Source organism: Leopardus geoffroyi, chromosome B3 (assembly GCF_018350155.1).
Source record: "Leopardus geoffroyi isolate Oge1 chromosome B3, O.geoffroyi_Oge1_pat1.0, whole genome shotgun sequence".
NCBI classification, from domain to species: domain Eukaryota; kingdom Metazoa; phylum Chordata; class Mammalia; order Carnivora; family Felidae; genus Leopardus; species Leopardus geoffroyi.
The window spans coordinates 68,332,681-68,352,328 of record NC_059337.1 but is presented as its reverse complement, the minus strand read 5'-3'; the positions used below and the strand labels follow the sequence as shown (position 1 = coordinate 68,352,328).

Below are 19,648 nucleotides of genomic sequence, written 5' to 3'. Positions count from 1 at the left end.
GTGAACCTGAACACACCAATATAACATTGTATGACAATTATACTTCAGTAATTTTTTAAAGCTATGGAAATAGAAGTGGAAACATAAAAAACTAAGAAGAATGGACTAGGAAGTCTAATATCTGACTAATAAGATCTCTAAAAGGAGAGATTAGAGTAAAACTGTGGAGAAAAAAAATTTTGAAAGAAATAATATAAATAATATAATATTATTTTGAAAGAAATAATATAAGAAGATGAGGTCCCAGAACTAAAGGGCATGATTCTACAGATTAAAGGGTCCATTGAGTGCCTATCAAACTTAATAAGAAATCCAACATCATGGTGAGTTTTAAGAACACAAGAGATGAAGGTCCTAACGGTTTCCAGAGAGAAAAATTAGAATTCCATTGAACTTCTTAACAGCAATCAGAACATAGAACATAATTGAAGAATACCTTAAAAATTCTGAGGGCTTTACAATTCTATGCTTATCTACTCTATAAGTGAGGAGAACCTAGAGACATTCTAAGATGTATAAGGACTCAAACAGAGAGGTTTCAAATGAAGAACAACCAGTTCATACTGAAGCAGGTAAGTAGAAAGTCCTGAAAGGGAGGTCTTCAGTGAACAAAATGGAAGGGGACTATTTGAACACCTAAAAATCAATATATAGATATATTTTTTTAAAATGGCATATAAAAATAAGGCTGTGTGTGTGCATATATATATTTGAATATATATATATACATATATACATACATATATATGTATATATATTTAAAGCTAAATGGGAAAAAATGTCAAACAGCTGACTCCAGGATCAGTTGAACAAGAAAGGAAACATAAATTCAGCAGTAAATAGTAATTGATGATCATAATAGTGGAAACTCTGATTATGGATGAAAGCTAAATTTGTGGGGCAATTATATTAGTGGTGTAGAGTGAGTGAAATGGAGAAGGAACAAGCTGTCTTATTTATCATAACACAATGTTGGCAGACAATATGTAAAATTAAAAGTAAGAAGTGGAAAGATGGATGCAATGGCAGAAGAAATAGACATTTTCAACAGTTGACTGAGAAATGAGACTGAAGGGAGTCAAGTAGAAGAGCTGGGATAAGAGACTGATAACTTTTCATGATAAGCCTTTGAGTACCGTTTCCTTTCACCCCTGTATTCATGAATTAATTTGATGTGGCATCTTGCCCTCTTGGCACCTGTTCCAGTGCCAAGAACACTGGAACTTCTGGGTTGTCTCCTATACTATAGAGCACAGAAAGCCCTTGCACTTCTCAAACACTCATGAAGTTAATTAATTTTTATAATTTGCCCAGGTTCCAATGAGCAGATATACCACTCTGGATCTGCAGGCTTAAGCAACCAACCTTAGCCAGCAACCATTCATAGGAACTCATAACTTCTGTGGAGCATGGAGAGGGTGTCATCTGGTTCTCAGGCAGCTGGGTTGCAGTTTCCTCTGGAATGTGGACAAACTCAGTGACTTGCTTTTGACAAATAGGAAAAGTGAAAGTAAAGGTCTGTGGCTTTGGAGGCTAAGTCACAAAAGGTACCGTGGCTTCTTCCTTGCTCTCTCTTGGATTACTCACTCAGGAGGAGGTTACCATGTTTTGCAGACAGGTCCACCTTGTGAGGAGCTGAGGACTCCAGCCAACAGCCAGGTAAGTGAACTGTGTTAGAAGTGGGTTCTCTAACCTGTCAAGTCTTTAGAGGACTGAAACCCCTGTGACATCTTGCCTGCATACTCCTGAGACATTTAAAGCCAGAACCACCCAGTTTCATCATTCCCAGATCCCTATCAGAAAATACGGGAGATAATAAATGTTCTTTTAAGCCACTGAGTTTTGGCATAATTTGTTACAGAGCCATCTCTGACAAATACAAGTTGATTCATAGGTTGGCCTAACTTCCAGCATAGCTCGATTCAATAAGAAAAATTCTTTCATTAAGATACTTGGTCCATCTTTTGGCTCTGCTTTTCTGTGTTCAGATGCTTAACTCTTCAAACAGTTTCATCCATATACCCGAGACTGTCAGGCCGATGACTGTCAGGAGATTTTGGTCTACCAGCTTATGATTCTAGAGGAGGGAAAAAAAATCCTTTCTCCCAGCCTCTGTATTCATATCTGAAGGAAGATTCTTATGGGCTCAGTTTGACTTTCAAGCCCATTTTTAAAACCCACCATGGTGGCCAAATGAAATGAATATTCTGATTTTCCAGTATGGTCTTATGTCACCCCTATGCCTGCAGAAGGAATAGGAATAAAACACACAATGATAAGCCTCAAAGGCACCACAAGGAATGAGGGAAGGGTAGCTCCAAACAAAAAGATTTAGGGAGAAAAAATGCAAGAAGTAAAAAAATAATAGATATCATCCCAAATATAACCTCTGCTGTCATTGTGGTGTCATAATAAACTTCTACCTTCCAAATGTCAGCATTGGCACTTGTGGAATGGATTGTCCTGAAAGGAAGTGAAGCTCATTTCTAATGGACTCTTGATGCATTGTTTAATGAGAAATACACAGGATAGAGAAAGAGGTTTCAGCCATACACATAGAAGACAGTAGGATTGTTTTGTGAGTTTCAGTATCAAAACCTTGTTTTTATTATAATGGGGAACAGGGAAAATGAGAATAGTTACCTCAAATACCTTGAAATATCCAACGATTTTAATCTGCCTTCCCAGTGAATTTGTTGGTGCAATAGGAGGAAATGGATACTGGTAATCCTCTACTTGCTGATCACCATCAAGATCATAGGAAGAGGGTTAGACCTGCCTTACCTCAGGTCTTTAATCTTTTACCACTTGAACTGTCTGGAACCAGTGTAGAGTTAGGGATGTACACTTTGGTGATAAAACTGTAGAGATATGCCAAGAAGAATTTACTATAAAAGTTGAAGGTGTGATTATTATTGTTATGTGGGAAAGGGTTAAAATTGAGGTGGGACATAAGGAGAGCCTCTGGAGAGGCTGGGAAAGAAATCTATTTCTTAATCTAATGGTAGTTATAAGGATGTTTGCCTGACAACAGTTCTTTGCTGTAGGTTTTGAAATCAGGATGTGTCAGTCCTGCAACTTTGGTTTTCTTTTCCAAGATGGTTTTGGCTATTTTGGGTCCCTTGCGTTTTCATATAAATTTTAGGATTAGCTCGTCCATTTCTGCAAAGAAACCAGTTCGGATTTTGATAGGGATTGTATTCAATTTGCATTAGAATTCTAATCCATGAACACAGGATGTCTTTCCATTTATTTTGGTTTTCTTTAATTGCTTTAAACAATGTCTTATAATTTTCAATGTACAAGTCTTGCACTTCCTTAGTTAAGTTTATTCCTTTGTTAAATTTATTCCTATTTTCCTCTTTTTGATGCTATAGCAAAGGAATTATTTTCTTTTTTTTTTTTTCTTTTTTTTAACATTTATTTATTTTTGAGACAGAGAGAGACAGAGCATGAACGGGGGGAGGGCCAGAGAGAGAGGGAGACACAGAATCTGAAGCAGGCTCCAGGCTCTGAGATGTCAGCACAGAGCCTGATGCGGGGCTCGAACTCACGGACCATGAGATCGTGACCTGAGCGAAGTCAGACGCTCAACCGACTGCGCCACCCAGGCGCCCCAGGAATTATTTTCTTAATTTCATTTTCAGTTTTTCTCATTACTGGTATATAAAATACAATTAATTTTTTGTATATTGATCCCGTGTCCAGCAGTCTTGATAAACTCATTTATTAAGTTCTTGCTGTGGTCTGAATGGTTGTATCCACCCCAAAACTCATATTTTTAAGTCCTACCCCCTAACGTGATGATATTTGGAGGTGGGACCTTTGGGGTGTCCTTAAGTCATGAGGGTGAAATCCTCACGAATAGGATCAGTGTCTTACAAAAGAGGCTTCAGAGAGATCTCTAGCCCTTTCACCATGTAAAGTTATGAAAAGATGTCTGGGACCCAGAAGCATTGACTTTACCTGACAACGCTGGCACTCTGATCTCAGACTTTTGGCCTCCAAACTGTGAAAAATAACTGTGTTTTCATAAGCCACCCAGTCAGTGATATTTTGTTACAGTAGCCTGAATGGACTAAGATAGCTCTAATATTTCCTTTGCGGATTCCTTTGGGTTTCTACATATAAGATCTTGTCATCTGAACATACAAGTAGTTTTAAGTAATAATATAATGGGGTAACTCTTCAAATCGGTCTCTCTCCTGCTCCCCAGGATTTGCTGTTGTCAGTGTTTGATGTTTCTTTGTTTAGTGACTTTTATGAATTAATTCAGTAAAGTCTGTATTTTTTGTTGTGTCTTGCCACTGGAGTCTCTGCTTGGTTAGTTTCGTGGTCAGTGAATGGTTGAACAGTGATTTCCTTAAACACTTGGAACCGATAAATCTATCAGTCTTGGCCAATGGGTTCTGTATAAATGTTGGGGCACAGCATCAATATTCAGACAGGCAGTAGACAACTGACTTCTCGCTTATGCAGAGCCTCATGATCATCCTGAGATAAGAGTCTACAGTCTCTTCGCATTCTTCCTGAGCATGTAGAAAGCCCTGAGCTTGTACACAACTCCACACCTGCCTTTGGCCTTCTAGACTCCCAGTACTGTGTTGGAGCTTTTCAAAGGCCGAAGGAAATCTCATTCCCTCCGTTAAGTTTTTTGTTCAGCCTTCTGTTTGCCCCAAGTGCTATCCTCTCCCTCAAGCAGCCACAAAAATAATCAATTGCCTCTAATTGTTTTCAACAAAGCCTTTTTTTTTTTTTTTTTTTTTTTAATTTTTTTTTTCAACGTTTTTATTTATTTTTGGGACAGAGAGAGACAGAGCATGAACGGGGGAGGAGCAGAGAGAGAGGGAGACACAGAATCGGAAACAGGCTCCAGGCTCTGAGCCATCAGCCCAGAGCCCGACACGGGGCTCGAACTCACGGATCGCGAGATCGTGACCTGGCTGAAGTCGGACGCTTAACCGACTGCGCCACCCAGGCGCCCCTCAACAAAGCCTTTCACACTGGGCAGCTTCCAGTCAGGTCAAATAAAGATAGCCTTGCAAGTGGGGTCTCCAGGACCTGACAGACAAGTCAAATAATGACAGTTCTCTGGGGATTCAGCTTTGAAAGAACTCCAATCCCATTCTACCCCCCTCCAGTGGCTGCTCGACTGCTGGTTTTCACAATAATTGCAGACTCTTGGTTTTTAAGTCTTCTATGAAACTGGAGAGGAAGGATGAGAACAGGGAAAATTACAATGTCATAGTGTTCACTACTCTTACAGAGATTCATCCTTCTTTCTAAAATAAATGTCCCCCAGACTGCCGCAGGCCTGAAGTTAATTTTCAAAGTTCTAAAAAGTTGATTCTGGTTATTTTTGCCAGTTTTTCATTGGTTTTATGGAGGAGAGAATTTTCAGAGCTCCTCACTACATTTTTGCTGATATCCTACCATGTACTTTTTTTAAAAGCTAGAATGCATTTCTGTCTCCAGTCCATTACCCTGTTCAGATGTTGCCTCTTAGAGGTGGGTGTGGCTTTTCTGAGGACACTGTCTCCTTGGTAATTGCTGCCATCTTTCCCCTCCAAGTCCAAGGAGCCCATAACAAAAAGAGAACTGGCAAAGAGCCTTTAAGTGCTTTGGAGCTAGGGCTTCTGATGATGCCAACTGCAACCTCAGGGTAATCATAGTCATTAAATGTGAATAATTAAGAGTTGGGTCTATTTGCAGAGTGCTGTGTTCCGTCCTTAAAAGAATAAACTGATATAAGTTGAGAATATCACAATTTTGCACAGTGTTTAAGGGCACACGTGTTGCAGTGAAACCCTACGAGTTCACTGCCTCCTAGCAGTGTACGTAATGGTATACATACAATATATGAAGATTGTGGGGAACAACTCAAGAAGAATTCTTAGCACAGTGTCTGGCCTAAGCACTCCATACGTAGTTTCCAGGGTTTTCATCACCATTATCAGGGCACCAATACCTAGTAGAAATCCTGTACTGTATGTCCAAGTAGGAAGGGACCTCAGAAATCTACTTCAATTGCATACTCAGGACAAGAACTCACTTTACCTCACATCCCTACTAAGTGACATCTAGCATGTGTTTTCATACTTCCAAGCACAGGGAGTTCACCATCTTAAAGGCAGCTCATTGCATTGATGAATTACTCTCATTATTATCTTCCTTCTAGTGAGCCCCAAATCTTTTTTCCATTTTTCCCTTGAACACCTCAAAATAAAGCCATTATCATTTCTGCACGGCAACTCTTCCATTACTGAAAACAAAGCCTTTTCCAGCTCTTGTTTCTAGCTCTGGGGAAGAGGCTGGTATTTTCCATTGCATACCAACTTTCCCCCCACCTCTAACTGCCATGGCCTGAGGTGTCCTACTGAAATTATAAAAGTCTAGGTGGAAGAACTAAATTTCCTTGATCACAAGAGATCCAATGATCTCCTTTCTACCTCCCTTCCTATGACAAGTGAGCCCCTGTTCATCCTACCCTGTAAACACTACCAGTTAAACAGACACACACAGACACACACAGACACACACACACACACACACACACACACACACACACACACAGAAGAGTTTCAATTTATTGGTTGCTCTTTGGGAAAGGTTATATAGAACATAATTGGGATCAAAATCAAATTCTAGTTTCAAATTCATAAAACTTTGCTTTAAACCAAATTAGTTTTTATGAGACCATCCAATCCCCTCTCCTCCTCAAACATAGCAAAGTAATTCAGTCATAGTCCATATAATCCTCTGTTGTTTTTAAAAGATTGAAGCACACACTATACATAATGCAGTTGATATTAAATATCTTGAGAATGACAAATCAATAGAACTACCTCCACTCTTAAGCACTGACTGGTCATTTATACATGTTCTGCACATACATTTTTCATTTTAGATCTTCTCCCTTAAAAGGACTTCTGAACTATTCATTATTATCAGCTATTTGCATACACACATCATAAGTCTTCCAAAATAACATTTAAAATCTTTCTTAATATTGATTTAGAAATGTTAACCTTTAAGGAACATTCAATTAAAAAACAAAAACAAAAACACAAAAGCTCAGGTCCTGACTCTGTTGCACATGTTCAGATGTGTCAAGATTTTATTGTTTCCCTCTGACCTGATAAAAAAAACCTCTAACAACATACAATGTGTCAGTTTCATCTTTGCTTAACTCAGAGAAAAGTCAAATAAAGGAGAAAAAATATGCTCGAAATCACAGTGACCAAAGGATTTGAATTAATAATTACATTAAATAACCATAACTTTTTGTTTAAGTATTCACATTCCACACAGTGGAAATTATCTTTTCCTCCAGATTTTTCACTTGTATTTGTAACTTTGAAGAATTACAATAACAAAAAAAAAAAAAACAAAAAACAACTTACAGACTTGCAGGACGTGTGTTTCTCTCTTTTAATGCCAAGCACAAAGCGTACATCATAAAATTCATATTTGGTGTTTGGCATTATTTGAATAGGAAAGATTGAGATCACAAATATCTTGCCATAAAAAAATATTCTACTATAGTAATGAAAAAAACATATTTCTTCATCGGTGACTCCAATACAATATGTAACAGATATGGCACTTTCAATAAATGTTGGAAGACATACCATACTTTGCTAGTCTTAATATAGGCACAGTCAGAAAAGCAGACATCTCCCTCTTCGGCCAACACTGTTTTTTTTCAGGGTAGTTATGCTGCTGATTATCCCAGTGAAGTTAATTTTGAGGAAATTCTCTTTACTTAAGCCAAATCCGACTTACATGCAAGACCGTGGTACAAGCTACTAAAAGAAAATTGCTGCTGCCAACTTAAGTCATCTCTTTTTAACAAAATTGCATGCTTGTGGCAGAGTTAAAACAACCAGAGAAATTCAGTGTCTGCCGATTCTGAATGTCATTTTTCCTCTGTCGTGTGGTTTTTACATGTTCAGCTCCTTCCCCTTTCTTTTCCTCTCCCCCGCCCTCAAAATTCTGGCTTAGTATTTGTGTGCTTAATTAAATCCATTCTGTGCTTTATTGCTGGAGGATGTGGAAGATAGAAGGTTTTAGGGCAGGGGCATACAGTGTATACGAAATGCACAGCCTGTGTGTTTGAACAAATTTGCCTGGTGTGGAATCATCAGTAGTGACTTTAAAAGTTTCAAAATCAGACCCAATATTTTCAGCGTTCAAGATTAACTTCTGCCTCAAAGTATGGTTCCCGCTTAGTTGTCAGATGGGAGAGTACTGCACCAAAAAAATAAAATAAAATAAAATACAACAAGCCTCTTTAGTGCAATGCTGGAGCTTCGCTGGGCAAATAAAATGCTAGTCAGTGGTTCCCAAATTACACATGACTTGGCTAATGGGGATGAGATGGTACAAGGCAAAACAAGTGTTTGGGGGTGGGGATGGGTTTACATAGAAAACCTCAGGCTTGAATAGAACAGGTTAGCCAAATCCAAACCATAGTTAAGGTCTACCCACTATCTAATGGTCTTCAGCCATTAGATAATCCCTACCCAGGTTTAATCAGAGGAGGGGTCTACTAGTATGTTCTGAATGGTTCCAATGTTAGACGAATCCCACCACCAGTAGAGACATGGCTAATGCACCACCCAAATGCTCTTTCTTAATTGGGGTTTTGCATTAGACCCCGAGAAAGCAAAGGAAGAAGAGGAGGACACATCCCTTCTATCTCCTCCCCAGCATTAAATTACTCCTTAGCCAGAGGCAGTCTCCTTTATTTCCTTCTTTTCCTCTGCTCTCCAGCTCAATCTCCTACCAATGGCTAAAACATAAAGACCCACAATCTACCTCTAGCTAAAATGGAGCAGGCCCTAAACTCTCCCCTCTTACCTTGGTTCTTCACTGCCAGGTACACTTAGCAGAAGCAAAATCTTTAGAATACAGGGTTGTGGCTCTCAGAAGCATTATACAGAAATTATGGACTGGGAAAGAGGTGATTACCACCAAGCAAAAGGAAAGATACTAGGACCTTCTGCTTATGAGGCATTTGTTTTCTTCCTATCCCTGCACTGGCGGGGGATGGCGGGGGGGGGGGGGCGGGGGGTGCTGGTCTGAGCTCCATCTGCCGTCCACCTGAGAGGGGCGAAGGGGGAGGATTTGTCTTGGTTCAGCTCACTCGGTTCTGAAAATAGGAGTGCTCAATATTTATGTTTTAAGTTTGGTGTTGGGTTACAGCCAATTTCAGCAGATCATGGTGACGGCCACGGTCAATGAGGATTTGGCAATTCCATTTCTCCTCCGTTCACTTGGTTTCGGTTAAATAGCAGGGAAAGACTTGCTGAAGCCTGGGGTTGCCCCGTGTTCGGGGAGTGGCCTTTCAAGACCCTGCACATCTCCCTGAACTTTGCTGTGCCCAACTGGTCCTCCTCCTCAATCCCTCCCTTCTCTCACTCCTATGTCCTTCTTGCCCATGTACACACCAGCCTCTCCGAGTCCGAAGAGTCTTCTCCAAATGAGAAACATTTGCATCTATGGTCAAGTGAGCTCATTTAGAGCCCTTAGCAGATAGGGGATTAGATTGAAACGGTCATTGAGAGCCTAAGAAGGGATGGGCTGTGGAAGGGAAGCATGCACAGGTGGAAACACCTTTGCCGAGTATAATGCAGCACTACAACAGGTCTCTTGCGGTCAGAGTAGCCTCTTCTGTTAACATTCATTCAGGAGGGGGATTCTGGCCCCCAGGGAGGGAGGGCACATGTAATACACAGGCAGAACCAGACCACAGCCCTGCCCCTCTTCATGTGCCTTCCCTGGTGTGGGCTTTCTGGGCCATCCCCATGGAAACGGAAAGGCTTACACACTACGAAGTGCCCTCCTCTGGTGTCTGCAAACACCCACAGACACCCATGCACACTCACGCACACTAACTACGCACTAGCAGGCTCCTGTCAGAAGGCAGCTGGTGGTTCTTCTTGCCTGTAGGTTTAAAGCCAAGTAAGAATCGGGTGGTTTTAGGTCTGGCTCTGGGCCCGCCTGGGGCTGCATCCCGAGGACAGGCTGGGTGTGCCCAGCTTAATCCAGATCGATGGATATGCATCGACACTGCTTGACTCGAGTGACCCTCTTCTTCTTGGTGGGCGGCTGCAGTTCGGGGCAGTTGAGGGTGACCATCATGGTGGTGAATTTCTTGGGCTTGCAGAAAGAGCAGGACTGAAAGGAGCCCTCCTCCTTCCGGATGTGCCTGGGGATGTAGAAGGAGTTGCACTGACCATAGCAGAAGCGGTTGATGATGGTGCGGCTGTTGCAGCCCTCCTCGTGGATGGTCTGCTTCAGCGGCTGGGTTTTGCACCAGTCCCGCTTCAGGTATTTGCGCTCAGTCACATGCAGGGCCTCCTGGCTGGACTCCAGCACCTCCTCGCCGGGCATGGCGGTGCCTCGCCCTTGGCCGCGCCCCCGGTTCCTGGAGCCGGGCTGCTGGGGAGACTGAGTCTGCTCTGAGTCATTGTGCTGGGCCTTGTCTGGTGGGGGGATGGCACCCTGGGACCCCTTCTTTTTCCCTTCAGCGGTGGGCAGCAGGGTCCCCAACAGGAGAAGCAGGGCTCCCACAGTGTAGGCCGTGCGGCTCATGCTAGAGGAGGGAGGCACAGAGAGGGGAGACACAACAAACAGACAAGTCAGTTAGAAAATTATTAGCAGCTAACATTTTATCAGGCACTGGTTTTGTTTGTTTTTGTTTTTTTGTTGTTGTTGTTTTGTTTGTTTTGCTTTTGAGAGAGAGAGAGAGCGAGCGCATGTGAGCAGGGGAGGGGCAGAGAGAGAGGGAGACACAGAATCCGAAGCAGGCTCCAGGCTCTGAGCTGTTGGCACAGAGCCCGACTCAGGGCTCAAACCCACGAACTGTAAAATGGTGACCGGAGCCAAAGTCGGACACTGAACCGACTGAGCCACCCAGGCACCCCTTTCGGGCACTTGTTAAACACTTTATGTAAAATACTTCATTTCCTTTTCACAGTATCTCTGTGAATCAGGTACTGTTATTCTCATCACCCACCAGGCCACCAAGCCATGAAGTAGCTTGCCCCAGGTCACCAGTGAATATGCCAAGGTTTGAGCTCAGTCAGGGTCTGCCTCTTCATGGCATGTACTGCCACTGAAATTCCTTCCTGGTTGCTGACACCAGTCACATCTGACTTTGTATTATGGTCACTTAATCGTATTCGTTCTTGTACGATACCGAGTGAACTTTGCATCTCTTTGGGCAAACCAATTTTCTATTTTGTTTTATGGCAAGACCAATCAACCTCATTGCCCAGGTTTCCTCTGTCAGGAAAGGCTTCTAGTCTCTTCTCTTGGCTTAGCCTGAGCGCTTCCTGAGTTGCACCTTGTTCAATTGGTTAGATACTTAGGAGATGTTCACTGATACCAGGCATTGCAAGGAGACCCATGAAGGAGACTGGAAAGCACCTGACAGAGGGAGAATAATTAACAGGAAGAACGCTGATGAAAAGTCAAGACTGAGTTTCAGGTCAAAGTGCTAGGGCAACAACTTGCTGTCTAACCTTGAGAAAAATCACTTTACTTCTCCATAAATGACTTCATTTAAGCACAGGTACAAACACCTCATCTCCCCGGACAGGGTGACTCACAGCAAATTTGATATACAAGTAAAAGCAATTTGAGAACCAACCAAAGATATGGCAGTATTGCAGACAGAACAAATTACCTTATCAGAAAGGTCACATAACTCATAAGACCCCTTGAGCTCTCATTTATTCTCATTTTTAATCTGGCACAGATATTTATTGTATCATTCTCTATATCATGATATATACTTTTCTACTTTTAAATGGTGAAATAGGTCATTTATGTGTGTGTTTGTGTAAAATTTAGAATATAGGGCACAATTTAGAAAATGGGCACAAGGAAATAGGTCTGTGCAAATATTTACATTAATAAATGCCATACACATGTAGAATAAATGAATGATAGTGAATTTTTGTGGATGGGCCTTAGACATGGGTCATAAAGGGTAATGAACAATGACAAAAAAAATTAAGTAAGTTGGGGAGGCAGAGGGAAAACAGACCAAAAAAACCACAAAAAAACAAAAAACAGGACAGGAAAGCAAGGATGGGGAGAGAAAAAAATGGAGTGAGGAATGTAAACCAGAGAAAGGAGGGCTGTTCTAGAGGCAGAGTATTGACAGCAGGTAGAACAGAGGAGGAAGGGGAGGAGCTGAAGCATATTTTTAAAGACAGTGCAAGCATCAGACTATTAAGCTTCTCCTGATACGGTGCCTCTCAGAAACCTCAATGTGTAGATACTCATCCAGGGTGCTGTTAAATGCAGATTCTAATTCAGTAGGTCTGCCTTTCTAACAAGCTTTGAGTAGTAAGACCTATAGCACTCGTAGCTTTGGAACACAGAGTTATTAAAATGTGGAAGGATTTTTTTTTCAAAAAGTACAATTTCAAATTCACAGCGTCTCTCTCAGGTCATCATACCAAATCAGACCTGAACCTTGAGGCTTCCCCTTCCCCCTGCCCCTACGCCCACCATGATTCTGAACCTAAGGGCATAGCTGTGAAGTACCCATCTCCCTGCTCTATTCTGTATACTGGTGTTAACACATAATAACGCTAAGTGCAATTTAATAGTAACCTTACACTCCCCAAGTAACCTTACAGTTACCCTAAGGAACTATACAAGTTGTATGATTAACTAAAGCAATTATCTTTCAAAGACAAAGACAGTGTGGAATCTACATTCTCTAAGCAATAGTCCCAAGACCATGCAACCCCAAGGATAATGTCAAATTAACATAATTAAACATTAAATTTAAAATATCCTTAAATGGCATCATTTTCCAAACATTAACCTAATACTTTTGGGCAAGTTCAAATTTGGAACAGATAATGTGACATTTAGCTCCTGTTCTTCTGACTGTTGACTCCCTGGCTTTTGTCAGTTTATGTTACAACATCCCTGTTCTTTAAACAGAGCCTTTTTTTTTTTTTTTTGCCTCAACAACAACAAAAAATTAATTTCCTTGTTTTGTCTTTAAAAAAATCACTCATGAGAAAAGTCCACTTATAAAACAGTGTTGATTTTCTCCAGAGACCAGGATAACTTGAGCCATGGCAAATATATTATGAATTTGAGAAGCTTTTACAAGTTTCTGCTATTTATTCAACTGGGGGTCAGGATCTAAACTAAAATTCAGTCTCTGCCCATTTCAAAGAGGAGCGCATGAGACAGTCCTCGGCCTACACCCATAGTCTCCCCTCATCCCTACTAAAAATGGCCCCCCAGGACAATTCGGCCCTCCCAGGACAAGACCCTCAGAGCCCAACATCAGAGGCCAATCCAAACCTGGGAATGTACATTGTCTGCATATGACAGTTCATGTCATAAGGCTGCCCCCCGCCCCCTGCCACACACACACACATCTGTCCAAAAAATGCAATTTCCTTTCTCCAGACCAACATAGCACTCTTTTTATACTCAACTTTTCCTTCCTGGCATTTTCACGTCTGTCATTAAATAAATACCTAGTCCAAGAGTCATGAGGCCTTATTCATCACCTTATTCTCAGTGCCTGGCACAGAGTAGGTGCTCTTTTGTTAAATGAATGCTTGTTATAGACCACACTGACTTACATAGTCTCTGTTCTTTTCATTTTAAAATGCCTTCCTTCACATGTGCCAGTGAGCAGCTGAGCCAAATACGACCTTCTTTATTTCTGACTTGCCGTATAGCAAACTCCCTCTAGCCTTAATATTTGTCTTCCTTTTTCTAGGAAAACTCCAGATACCCACTACTTTTTACCTGGTCCCGTGCAGAATGCTGTGGGTTTTATATTCTAACTGAAGCCACTGTACTCGCTATGGCAGAAACTGACAATGAAGTAAGAGGTAAATTCAAAATCAGTCAACTGTGGCTTTCGGTTTTAATTTGGACAGTCTTCCTGTTCCTTTGGGAGCGTGTGAACCCCATAAGCCAAAGCGGTCTAGAGTGGCAGGCCGTTTTTCTTGGTTTTGGGTTTAAGAAAAGTAAATTTTTCTTAAAATAAGATTTATTACGTGTGGAAAATGTTATAGAATGGCTTTTCTTTCTTTTTTTTTTTAAATCCTACTTTTGAAAAGATCTTTAGCACTTACTGTGAGGCTTTAGACTCTTTAAACCTGATAACTAGTTATTTGGAGAAAAGTAAAATCCAACTTCAGGAATTTCAATCAACACAGACCTCAGCTTCAGGAACAGTAGTGCCCTGAAGCAGTGCTCTGCATATTCCACATGAGTAAGAGTTAGAAGGATGAGAACTCTAATAGTACTAGGACCAGGGTTCTATCAAGTCATTGTGGCCAATCACCCCACGTCCCCCACGCACACACCCCAGACTGGTCATGATTATGCAGTGAAGGAAAAGGAACTGCTTTGTCTTGCAATCCCAATCATATTACCACCAAATAATTTGCACTTTGTAAATATCACAGACATGGAGGAAATCAAGAAGATGTAAATTTCTTGAGGACAATTATTTTCCACATCAATACCTAGCAGAGTGCCCCATTATCAAAAATCAATCCAAATGCTAATCAAGATTCAGTTTCCTAGGATCTACCACTCATGCGCAACTGTGAGCTGCAAACTTTTTTGGCAATTTGCATTCATGAAATGACCCACTCACATCATTACAGTAAAGCTGCATCTTGTGGTACACAGTGCATCCCGACACCCACAAAGACCTCCCTTTATTCTCACTGCAGGCAGCATTCTTCTTTTTAAACCCTGCCTCCACTTCGCCTTAATGCATTTCTGCTTCTCCAACTAGTATTTTCATGATGAGCTTTCTCCTACAACTGTTCTCCATCAGCAAGACCCACCCACCCTTACCTTTTTTTTTTTTTTTTTTTCCATTACTACTGTCCTCCCCTCCAATCCATCTGTCCTAGAGCACATTATACTCTCAGAGCAGGTCTTCTCTAGCTGATGCTTTCCTTCAGGTTTCCCTTAGAGATCAAGGGAAAACATTTGCACGCAGGATAAGCCATATCAACCACCTCTGTCCTGTGTAGGTCACGGTGATTTATTCCAATCTTCACAAGGCTCTAAGAACACAATCATCTAACTCTAGGGAATCAGAAATAAAAATGCTCTGTGTGACCTGTTTCCAATGGTCTGTGTCTTTAGGAAAGTTTAGGCCAACTTTTGGGCACTCTCCTTGCTGTGTTTCTCATTTTCACTAACCTACCTGCTTATAATCCATTAAATGGGAGTCCTGAGTGGGAATTACACTGAGTTCACAATAGTCAGCAATCCAGATGTCTATGCCTGGACATCCGATCAATTCCTCCTGATGAATTCAGTTTTAGAAAAACATTCAACAGGCATGACATCAAATTATTCTCCCAGTAGGAGAAAATAATGAAAGTGACAGCAAATGCAGGCCAGATTTTAGAATAATGTCTTCCTTCTTCTCAGCACTAAATCTTTGAGAAGGGCAAAGGTTATTTTTAATTTGACCTTTAATTTTTAAAAAGACAGCTTTTAGAAGTTAAGTAGAGAATTTTGTAAGCATGCACTGGGTTGATTTTTTTTTTTTTTTCCAGACAAGTGAAACCAAGAAGATAGGAGCTACTTGCTGGCAAATTAGTAGAACATAAAGGCTCATGTTGTATGTGCTGCAAGACCCTAACCACAACCTTTCTATTCAGAAGACCAGCCATGCTAAGTCAGACCGTGGCCCACACTCCAGGGGACATGAGGGACACCACCAGGTAGATAAGTATCTCAGAAACTCTCTGCTCATTGGAGGAATTTTTGTTGAAGTGAATGATTATATATAATTTTTGAGGTCAACATGAAACAAGTTAGAAAGTAATCAATGTTCACTGAGGAGCATTACTGAGAGACAGCCGGTTTATAGGTTTTTGATTGTGGTGCAAGATGTGCACTCGTTCCCGTGTGAGTGGGATTTGGGATTTAATTTCAGAACCACCTTGTAATATATCTGGTGCCATATAATGTTACTAACTTCCCCCAATATCATCATTACTAATAAGAGCTATCTATATTTTGAACCCTTAGTACACACGGCCTTGTGCTAAATTCTGACCGTATTTTAGAATTTCTTCTACATAGAAGATGCTCATAGTAGAGCATGAGGTGGATAATATTGTCTTCCTTTTATCAGTCAGGGAATCCAGAGGAGTTAGGAGTCTGTTCAGGGTCACACAGCTACTCAGTTGGAGACCCAGGGTTTGACACCCGTCCTACCTAGCCCCCAAACATGTCTTTAACCGTTCTAGGGGCACTCTGCACAGGATTTAACAAGGGACAGATGGACTTGTTTCTAACACAAGTCAGTTTGAAGAATATTGTAAGTCAAATAATTATCTAGTTTGTATCTTCATGTTCACATGTGAAGGAAAAAACTTCTGTTGTCCCAGGAATTACTGTTGTGCTTTGCATTTCTAAGAGCATATGTTAAAACTGAAGAAAATTCCTTGCAGATGTAAGACATGTCTGGTAACACTTGCCTGATCGGTCCTTTCAGTTGGATGCCATAGTGACTTGCCCTACCCACCCCACCCCCACTTCTCTTTACATAAAAGGGCTGGGTTTTCCTATCTGTCCTTAACTTCTACTCTAGGACACGCTCCACAGCTTTGCTGTTGACAAGCATTTCTTGGTAAAGGGTTCTGTGGCGTAAAATTTCTTAGCCTTCTACCACTTGTAATACATAAACATTAAGACGGAGGGCTTCAGTTTAGAAGACAAGCAGGCAGCGCTCATTCAAAGATGTGGGGACATAGTAGGTTCCTATCTTCTCTGTGTAACCATTCAGATAAAGACTGTGTTAGCCAAGTAGGATTTCCTATGGATCCTGGGTTACCAAAACATTTTCGTTCAAAATGGACTTTTAAGAAAATAGGAAACCCGTGAAATTACAAAGGTTACAAAAGACTTTAATTCCTACAATGACCTGAGGGTTAAACACACACACACACACACACACACACACACACACACACACACACACTGTAACTACGTTCTAAAGAATGCTTCAATAATTCGTTAATACTAACAATTGAAGGGTGCAATTTATTCAGTGATAGCCATCAAATCACCTACTGTTGCAGGCATGGGTGTACCAGGGAGGAGATGAGACTAGTTTCTTAAGATCTTTCCCTAGTTGCTTTGAAATGTTCATCTCTTCAAGTCTCTCAGCGCCCCCCCCCCCACCTCCAAAAAAAAAAAAAAAATTAGAGAAGAAAAGGAAGGGGTGTGGGACTGGAAAGCCCAGGGGTGAAAGAAGACTCCTCACCCTGTGATTGGGGTTATCTTAACCTCTTCTCTGCTATTTATTTAACTTGTGTGTACAGCCAGAAGGAAGCCACTACTCTGGGGTCCCTGGACAGCTTAAATCCCCGTGACCCACTTAACACAATAGATTGTTTTAATCAACTCGTGTCCTGGCACCATCTCGAAGGGGAACATAAACAGACGCGCGCACCGCTCGGATCTGCTTTTTCCAGCAGGAGATCCAATTACCTGCCAGTGGTCGTCTCTCTGCCCTTGTAGCCTTTAAAGAGAGATTTTAACCCCTAACGTCTAAAAGAGCTGGGATTCAAAGTCGACAGAGGAGGAGAAGGCGACAGCCGGATTCTACCATGGGACCCATTCAGGCCAGCTCTGGGAGCGCGGGAAAGGCTTCACTGCAAAAACTTGGTCACCTCCTGTCTGCCCCCTGCCTCGCCCAGGGACCGTGGCCAGGGCCCGTCGCGGGGAAACACCAGGCTGGGGCGCTCCCAAGGTGCAGCCGGAACCCGAAGACAATGCCAAGCCAGAGCGGTGGCGCTTCCGTTCTTCCCAAACCTTAAGTCTACAAACAGCTCTGGCCGGCGAGGTGACAGTACCTCTGCCCCTCCGCCCCGGGTCTTGCAAGAGAGTCAGCAAGACGGCGACAGGGAACGGGGTACACCTGGGCATCTGAGCCGCCAGTCCCGCATCGTCCGTGGCTAACGAGACGCAGCAGGGCGAGGCAGGGCACTATAGAACACAAATTAAGGGGAACAGGACCCTGCGGGTTGGCTCTGCCCGGCTCCTGGACGTTCGCGGTTCAGCCAAGGGGCGCGCAAGGCGCGGAGAAGCCTAGAAGAGGGCACCGAGCGCCCACGCGTGCGTGGCCAGCAAGTGGATGTGTGTGGTGTGTACTCCGCGTCCCGGATCGCGCACGGCACTGAAGCTGACCCGTTACCCGACGCTCGGGTTTCCGCCGCAGCGGAACTTGGCAGAACTCTACCCTTGCCTGAGTCTCCATCTCACCTTGAGGATGCGCCCATGGACGCACGGCTGGATTCTTCAGATCCTCCAGCCCACCGCAGGCTCACTCCCGGCACTCGGACGGGAGCCCCCAGACGTCCCGAGCCCCAGCGCCCCGCCTCAGACACAGGGCACCCTCTTAGTGCGGCTCGCCCCATCATCTGCGGCCAAGCCGCAGGTCCCCACCGCTCCCCACCACTCCCGCCCACTACCCCTCCGCTCCCGCAATGCGCCCACTCGGACTCCGCGCTTTCGAGGTGCGGTCACGGCTGGCAGGCGCACCAGGAGCGCGTTAGCGGGGCTCGGGGAGGTGGAAATGGGATGCGGGGCCGTAGATCTCGCTGTTGTCGTCCTCCTTCCCAGCCTCACCCTGAGGACCTTGCAAGGTGAGGTCACGGCAGCCACGACTTTGGCAGGAAGGACCCCGGTTTTTCGGCTTTATTCACCCTAGGTACCGGGGCCTCGGTCTGCGCGCACGGAGGGCTACCGCGCGTCTGCACCGAGCTGGAAGCGGGAGTCTCTTGCAGGGGACCCCTCTGCACGCCTCCCCCCATACACACACATCTCACATACACAAACTCACACTCACACCCTGACGGGCACCTTCGCACTCACCTGTCAGTGCGGCGGGTCTTTCGGGCCTGCGCTCTCGACGCGGGGCGCGGTGTGCGGCCGCGGCCCGAGCCGCCCCGGCTTGGTGCGGGGTCAGCCGGACAGAGAATAGGGCTCTCGCTGCACACTTGGTCGCCCGGTCCGCGGAAGGCGCACCGAGTGCGGGGCATCGCGCCGTCTCCCGTTTAAATGCCGGCGGCCGTGCGCGGCGCCCAGGGCCGCGCCTCTCCATTGGCCAGGCGCCGCCGCCGCCGCCGGACCCGCTATCCGCCCCCTTTCCCGGTACTGCCCCCGCCCCCCGCACCCCTCCTGCCTCCCCGCGGGGTCCCCTCTCCGCCTGCCTCGCCTCTTTGTCTGCTCCCCCCGCCCGGGCCGGCTGGGAGAGGTCACCCCAGGGAACCGCGCCTGGAATGCACAGCAAATCACATTTTCCGCTCCCGTTGGAGGGGGAAGCGCGGGAGGAAATCCCCCCGGCTCCCGGCCCCTCAGTCCTCCTCCGACCCAGGCCTGGGCTTTTCCTCTCTCCAGTCCCGCTTCGCCTGCATCGGCCCCGCAACGCGCTCGGTCGCAGAGGCTGCCCCGGGAAGAGCAAGATCTCCGTGGGACCTCGACAGATTGGGCGATTCTTTCCCCGTGGCGGGAGCGGGACCGCAGGATGCTCTGGTTGAGCGGTCGCAGCGGCTCCGGCGCGGCTCGGCCCAAGGCCCCCAACTTCGAGGGCGCTGACCCCCGCGCC

General features: G+C 44.1%; 1 protein-coding gene and 1 long non-coding RNA gene across 3 annotated transcripts in view; one reads left to right on the top strand and one right to left on the bottom strand.

The window, feature by feature from the left end:
- Positions 1–1,428: 1,428 nt before the first annotated feature.
- The window catches only part of LOC123583231, a 42,428-nt gene continuing 24,208 nt past the window's right edge, over positions 1,429–19,648 (top strand). For both annotated transcript variants that reach the window (XR_006704796.1, XR_006704795.1), the window contains exons 1-3: positions 1,429–1,659; positions 13,772–13,886; positions 15,585–15,752. This is a non-coding gene — a long non-coding RNA (uncharacterized LOC123583231). The remainder of the gene's footprint in view (positions 1,660–13,771; positions 13,887–15,584; positions 15,753–19,648) is intronic.
- Positions 6,570–19,236, bottom strand: GREM1 (gremlin 1, DAN family BMP antagonist). The gene is made up of 2 exons (XM_045450116.1): positions 18,916–19,236; positions 6,570–10,600 (listed from the first exon to the last, which is right to left on the bottom strand). Exons 1-2 carry the CDS (start codon positions 19,080–19,082, stop codon positions 10,045–10,047), a joined length of 723 nt encoding a protein of 240 aa, XP_045306072.1. The 5' UTR covers positions 19,083–19,236; the 3' UTR covers positions 6,570–10,044.